Raw genomic sequence first — 6,962 nt, forward strand, 5'->3', positions numbered from 1 at the left:
GTTATGCCTTCTTTCTTTGCGTGAACATTTGGGCGGCGTTATGCAAATCTTCCCACATCGTGACGTAGACATGTGGGGGCGTGTTAGAACGAGCCGTTTTAGATAGGTGTGACTGACTCGTAACTTTTATAAAGAATATCTCTTTGGATTTGAGACTTTAGTCTTTGCAACTTTACAGATCTTCTTTATGCACCAAGAGCTTGTAACACTCCAAAGAGAAAGGAAAAATTTAAATCGCATCATATGACCCCTTTAAAGTAAATGGGTGCCTTCCACTCCTCTCGTGTTTCTCCTTTTCACAGTCTGCCATAAATGATTGGTGGTTCCAAAATACATGTTCACATGACAGTAAAAGTGTACAGTTGCCAAGATACAGGGGGCGGGTAAACTACCCACTGGCTCAACTTACCCCACTCTCCCCTTCTTCCATTGAAGATGAGGCAGAAGCAGGCTCAGAGAGTGAGGGAGAGCCCACTCTTATCAAAACATATACAATAAAGTCAATTATTACAGAGTGTGCTGTCTTCTCTTTTAATTGTATATTTGTAACAACTGGATATTTGTATTAACAAGCACCCGCCCGCCTAGTGCCCCTTTTTGGTTTTGGGCCACTGCCCCTCAAAATGTCTGTGCACGGCCCTGGTTTCACACATTAGCAACATAACTACTGAAAATACAGCGTCGAGCAGTGTAGTCCGATTCCCATGAGCCGGTTCCTTTTAGTGAATTACTTATGAATTAGTCGGAGCTGTTAAGGAATATTCTGCAGTTTATTACTTTCATTATGCTTGGCTCTAAATTAAATTGATGACAGTTTTTCATACAACAATTAAATATAGGCTACAGATTATTAGTTTTTATTGTATTCTGTGATTTAGGCCTATATCTGGATCAAGATCAAGATGGCGCCGCAAATGGCAGCCAGGACGCTGAGCTCCGCGATTCTTCTATTGTTTTTGTTTGTTTGTTCTGTGTTTTGTCATTCTTCTTCTATAAGTTTTACCAGAGACGAACTCCTTAACATTAAGCAGCACATCCCAGACAATATTTTTCCGGTTTTTGATTATTCGGACGTTTTGTTGGACATTCTAGTCGGAGGTACAGCTTCTCCCCGCAGAAGAGGGAAACGCGCCGGCGCCCTGGTGAAGCTCCGCGCGCGCGGCTTTCGGACTGCGCTCCCAAGCATTCATCTCGCGAATGTCCGTTCCCTTCCTAACAAAACTATATATATATATATACACAACAACAAAAAAAAGGAAGGAGCCAGGATCGTTAAGTGAAATCGAAAACCAAATCTTTAAATACCATACTGCTCACATCGTACGTTTTCCCTTGGTTAATCGTTAGTGTGGCGACATGTGCGCAATATTTGATAACAGAGCAGCGTGCGATCACGCCCTCTTGTCATCGCAGTGCAGGGGCGGGGCTTCGGTTCTGCATTCGCTACAAAGATGGCAACGTCCATAGCGCTCAGCTTGGATAACTTACCGTCTGATCCCTTACTGCTGGTGCTGTCATTTCTGGACTTCCGAGATCTGATAAGGTAGACATTCAACTTGAGCCATTCTGTCAGTCTGTGCAATAATAAGCACGCTTGTCTGTTTCTTGAATGAGCTTGAAAAATAATATTCGCTGCAGTTAGCTGGCAATGCTAACAGCATAGCTTATGATGTTACTCAGGCAGGTACTGTTGATAGACAAATACGATAATACTGCGATAATGTTCATTTTCAGTCGCTTTGAAAAGACACGCATCTGTGTTAGCTGTTATACTTGATCATCTCGTGCATCTTATGTTTGAAGATAGAAGTGCATGACTTCATGTAAGTTGACAGTGTTGTGCGATAAGCGGCATCACAAAAGCTTTATTTCTGCTGCAGCCGCACGGTGAAGGCAACTGTTTGCGCTTTGGGGATCATAAATTGAGTTATGCTTTGATAATAAATACTTTGGTCTCGGAAATGGGCAGTGATGATCACGTGACGCTGGTCAGCTGGAAATTTGTGTGACATAGCCAGTGTTGCTAAGTTTTCCATAAGTTTTCCCTCGCTGTTTAAAGCAGCTAAGTTACCTTAAAGACTTTACATCTTGTCATAATTTTAAAGGATACATTATTACGTTTACATTTATGTATTTGGTTGATACTTTTATCCAAAGTGACTTCCGTTGCACTCAAGGTCTCCTACCTATAGTACATTTATTAAGGTAAAATCTAACGTTAACTTTGAACAATATTTTCCCCCTTGAAAACCTAAATAACTTTTTTTTTTTTTTCAGTTAATTTAAAGTATAGTGGGAACCTTTAATAATGACAGATGTTTAATTTTTGGGTAAACTATCCCTTTAACTTTAAGATTTTTACTTAATAGTTTGAGAATAGTAAGTCCATCACAATTACATTTTGTACCACATTATACAAAAATCCACTTGAAGGTTGATCAAGGCCATGATCAGATATTTATGTTTTAACATATGAAGCATCGCCTGAATAGCCTATGTTTCCAGAATCTCAAGTAGTTCAAGTAGTTGAAAGTGTTTTTGTTGATCTGGCTTGTTCTTTTCTCAGCTGCAGTTTTGTAAGTCGTCGACTCAATGAGCTGACAGGCCATAACCCCCTATGGAAGAGTCTTTGTCAGAAGCACTGGCTCCTTACAGAGTAAGCTCACTCCTCATGCCCTCAGAACTTTTGATTCATTTATGGCATATGCATTTTTCTGTCTTTTTGTTGCATTTTAAATTTGTTGTAATCAAAATACAGTGTTGATGACATGATTTTTATTTTTTTTTAACAGGGCAGACAAAACCCATAGAGGCCTGGCATGGAAGGAGCTGTTTCGGGAATATTATGCTGATCTGGGCCGTTACATTGACTATTATAAAACTCTCAAGAAAGCCTGGGATGACCTGAAGAACTACCTGAATCAGAAATGTCCCCGAATGATAGCTTCACTTAAAGGTCTGTCCACAGTGTTACTCATCCAACCATATTTTGAAAACCTGTGGGTGTTTTTTTTCATAATATGAGTGCTGTCCACTGAATAATTTGTTTCCTTTTCCTTGAAGAGGGAGTGAGGGAGGAAGAGCTAGACACCATTGAGGCCCAGATTGGTTGCAAACTCCCTAATGACTACCGTTGTTCCTATAGGATACACAATGGACAGAAACTGGTGGTCCCTGGGTAAGACTTCTGAGAATATGATGTTGATCATTTCAAAATCCTTTTAAAAATTTTTTTTGCTCGTAATTTACTTGTCAATCATTAAAACATGATTAGAAAATTTAAGTAATTATTTAAATGATCATAACTGATTTGAATAACATTGATTGTACACAAGCAAGCGGACAAACTTAATTTACCGTCATCGGCCTCTGATCTTAAAAACTGCCATATTATCTTATGTTATCAACAAATGGCAAAATGAATGGGATCAGTGTATGAACAACTAACTGTATGAAATTATCAATAATCACTGCGATCAGATCATATATACACAATATTCAATAGGACACTCCAGAATCACACAAGTTGGTTCAAGTGAAGATCCACTGATATGCTTCTCACACCAGAGTCCAATATCTCTTAAATATATTTGATGCAATTGTGTTGGTAGTACTCTCAGGAAACTAGCAAACACCTTTTAAGAAATTCTTAACAGAGCCAATCCTTAATCTGACTTTTTATCTAAAGTATACTTTAAAAACCTCATTAAGGTTTTTAAATTGCACTCTTAAAGTATTTAAACTTATTTCTCACCTTGAAAATAACCAAGGAAGCTGGCATGGAGTTAAAATGTCAATAAACCTTTAACATTATCATAACTGATCTTTGCACTACCTCCCCTCCACAGGCTGATGGGCAGCATGGCTTTGTCCAATCACTATCGCTCTGAGGACCTGTTGGATATTGAGACCGCAGCGGGGGGATTTCAGCAGAGGAAGGGAATGCGGCAGTGTCTTCCACTCACATTTTGCTTCCACACCGGCCTCAGCCAGTACATGGCCTTGGAGAGCACAGAGGGACGAACACGCAGTGAGATCTTCTATCAATGCCCGGTTAGATCACCACCCTCAGACCACAACAATCTACCATGCATAAACATGCATTTATGTAGGGCTTGCGAACAGTTATGAAAAGTGAAACTCTGATACAAACCATATAGTTGCTGGAGACTAAATGGTAATGTTACAGGAATAGTTTACCCAGAAATGAAAAATTTGCATAACATTTACTCACCCTCAGGTCATCTATGATGTAGATGAGTTTGTTTCCTCATCAGAACAGATTCGGAGGAATTTAACATTACATCACTTGTTCTTCAGTAAGTGCTCTGCAGTTAATGGGTGCTGTCAGAATAAATAACATCTGATTAAAAAACATGACAATAATGACAGAGATCCATCTATTAATTTCATGTGAATTGAAAAATCTGCATGTTTGTTATAAAACCATAATTTAGACGTTTTTACTTTAAACCATTGCTTCAGTAAAGTATGAGTCCTATTTGTAGTATTGGGTTCTCCAGCAAAAAAGTTACCTTGTCTGAATCAGGAGAGAAATAAGTACAGATCAAGCACCACTTAAAAGCGAAAACAGTCTAAAACAGTTCTGTGATTATTATATCATTCTGATGGCACCCATTCACTGCAGAGGTTCCTTTGGTGAAGAAGTGACGCTAAAGAGTAATGATAAATTCCTCAAATCTGTTCTGATGAGGAAACAAATTCATCTACTTGGATGGCCTGGAGGTAAGAGTAAATTTCAGCATATTTTCATTTTTTGGCTGAATTACTCCTTTAAAAGGCCTCCCAACTGCATTGTAGCTGACAGGTGGTGACTCAGTTCACCACATCAAGTACCACTCTGCTTGTGCATGAGGCTTCAGCACAAGATGAAAGAGGGGTATTTTTCTTGCGTTGTTGCTCGTTGACCAGTAGGAGGTGCGCTTGTCTTGTGTATTACAGCCCTTCTTGCTAGCTCTCATTTATGACTTTTTTTTTCTTACAGGATCAACTGGCACAAGATCCCTCTGCGATTGACATGTTCATTACGGGTAACAAAGTGCAAAAGCTTTCATTACTGCATTGCAGTTTTATAAACCGTCTCAGATTATATGAACTCCTCTCTCTCCTCTTTTCTTTTTATCAGGTCCTAATTTTACTGAGTGGTTTACTTCCTATGTTGACAATGTTGTAACAGGAAAATACCCCATCATTCGGGACCAGATCTTCAGGTGGTCCATCTTTCGTTAGCTTACATTTAAGACTGTCAGTCCAAATCCGATTTTTGTACATATCCGATTGGACTCCGATCATATTTAGCAAGTCTGAAAGACAAAAAAAATCATGTGAAATACAATTTCTACAAATCCGTTTCAAGCTCACTCCATATGTGATTTGAAATCCTATTCAAATCGCTTTTCTGGAAATCCGTTTCTGTCTGACCACTCAGATCAGATTTAGCGTAGCTTTTTTGCTTGTCACTTTCTCACACCACGTATAACGTAAATACGTCATACGCTGTTTGTAGAAAACATGCTTAATTTCTTTGCAGAAACAAGGCTGTGTTGTTGCGAAGTGCAAGTCAAGTGGAAAATGACAATGTACTGCTGGTCTACCCACCTCTTTGTGTTTTGAGATCGGCAGAGACGGCAGCATGGAATGAATCTGCACATTCCAGCTTCCTACGTTTCTGCCGCTGTCTCATAAGATGCATATGATCCAGCGCAACTACAATATGTTGTCACAATGTAAGACAACATCTGTTTTGCAAACTGTATTGCTGTTATGGTTGTTTTTAGCGTATGCATACCAAATGCAATGTCATTGCCATAAAAACCAATACAGATAGTAAAACGAAAAAGCGCCATGGGGACACAAAGCGTGTCTGAATATATGCGATACACAGTGTGGACAGTCAAACATTTAAATCAGATTACAATCAGATATGCAAAAAATCTGATTTGGACTGACAGTCTGAACAAGGCTTTAGTAACTAATGTCAGCATTTAAAACTACAAAAGCATATTATAAGTGCCCCACTACATTTTATCCCCTTTATGTTTGTTCAGGTATGTTCATGACAAGTGCTGTGTGGCAACCACTGGTGACATCACAGTATCAGTTTCTACCTCCTTCCTGCCAGAACTCAGTTCAGTCCATCCACCACACTTTTTCTTCACCTATAGAATCAGGTAGTACATAAATCCACACATTAATTTGGCTTTGTTATCTGAATATTTAAGAGCTGAGCTATGCATGAATGCTTGCCCAGGCCTGATAATAGCCTTTGCCGATGGTGATGAAAGATACACTGTGATATTTTTGACTTTGATAAAGTGAAGAACATTTTGCCTTTTGTTTTTTTTGTTGTTTTTCTTTTGGCGTGTAGCGTGCGTTTTTCTGAGATTTTGTCTAAAATGATCACAGCCATGACAGAATTAAGTTTTCCACTGAGGCAATATTTGTCCCCTTAATCTGATTTCAAAGCAATTTTTACCTTTTATAAGGGCATTTCTGGTCTTCTTAAATGTATGCATCATGTTTTTTATTGAACCGTTACATTTAACCAATAAATTCAATTAGAATAATGAGATAATGTTACCAATCAAATGAAATCCACATCAACAACATCCATTTTTCCATTAAACTGACTGTTTAATGCAGCTTAGAGGTAGCTTAACCTTTGTGCGTCCCTCGGGTCATTTTGAGTCGAAACTGATTTTTAAAGAATTAAAAAAAATTGTGTGTTGATCGTTACTGTTCAAGGCTTCTTTACTTTTGTCACACTTGCACCGGGAATACACAAAAAAAATTGAGTGGATTCGAGGAGTTTATGTGGGTGTTATAAATAAAAGTAACAAAAGTGTCCCTCGCGGGTCATTTTGACCCCCATAGGAATGAATGGAATGTACGAAAAAACTGTTTGATTTTTTTTTTTTTTTTTTAATATACAAAATCTGGCA

General features: G+C 38.6%; 1 protein-coding gene across 1 annotated transcript in view; it reads left to right on the plus strand.

The window, feature by feature from the left end:
• The first annotated feature begins 1,373 nt into the window (after window positions 1-1,373).
• fbxo3 (F-box protein 3) overlaps window positions 1,374-6,962 on the plus strand; it is a 13,820-nt gene continuing 8,231 nt past the window's right edge. The window contains exons 1-8 of the mRNA XM_016472047.1: window positions 1,374-1,543; window positions 2,567-2,656; window positions 2,793-2,956; window positions 3,064-3,178; window positions 3,849-4,053; window positions 5,006-5,051; window positions 5,147-5,231; window positions 6,069-6,191. Of these exons, the coding sequence (XP_016327533.1) occupies window positions 1,452-1,543; window positions 2,567-2,656; window positions 2,793-2,956; window positions 3,064-3,178; window positions 3,849-4,053; window positions 5,006-5,051; window positions 5,147-5,231; window positions 6,069-6,191 (920 nt within the window). The 5' untranslated portion in view covers window positions 1,374-1,451. The remainder of the gene's footprint in view (window positions 1,544-2,566; window positions 2,657-2,792; window positions 2,957-3,063; window positions 3,179-3,848; window positions 4,054-5,005; window positions 5,052-5,146; window positions 5,232-6,068; window positions 6,192-6,962) is intronic.

Source organism: Sinocyclocheilus anshuiensis, unplaced genomic scaffold, assembly GCF_001515605.1.
Source record: "Sinocyclocheilus anshuiensis isolate Anshui unplaced genomic scaffold, SAMN03320099.WGS_v1.1 scaffold1677, whole genome shotgun sequence".
Taxonomy (NCBI): domain Eukaryota; kingdom Metazoa; phylum Chordata; class Actinopteri; order Cypriniformes; family Cyprinidae; genus Sinocyclocheilus; species Sinocyclocheilus anshuiensis.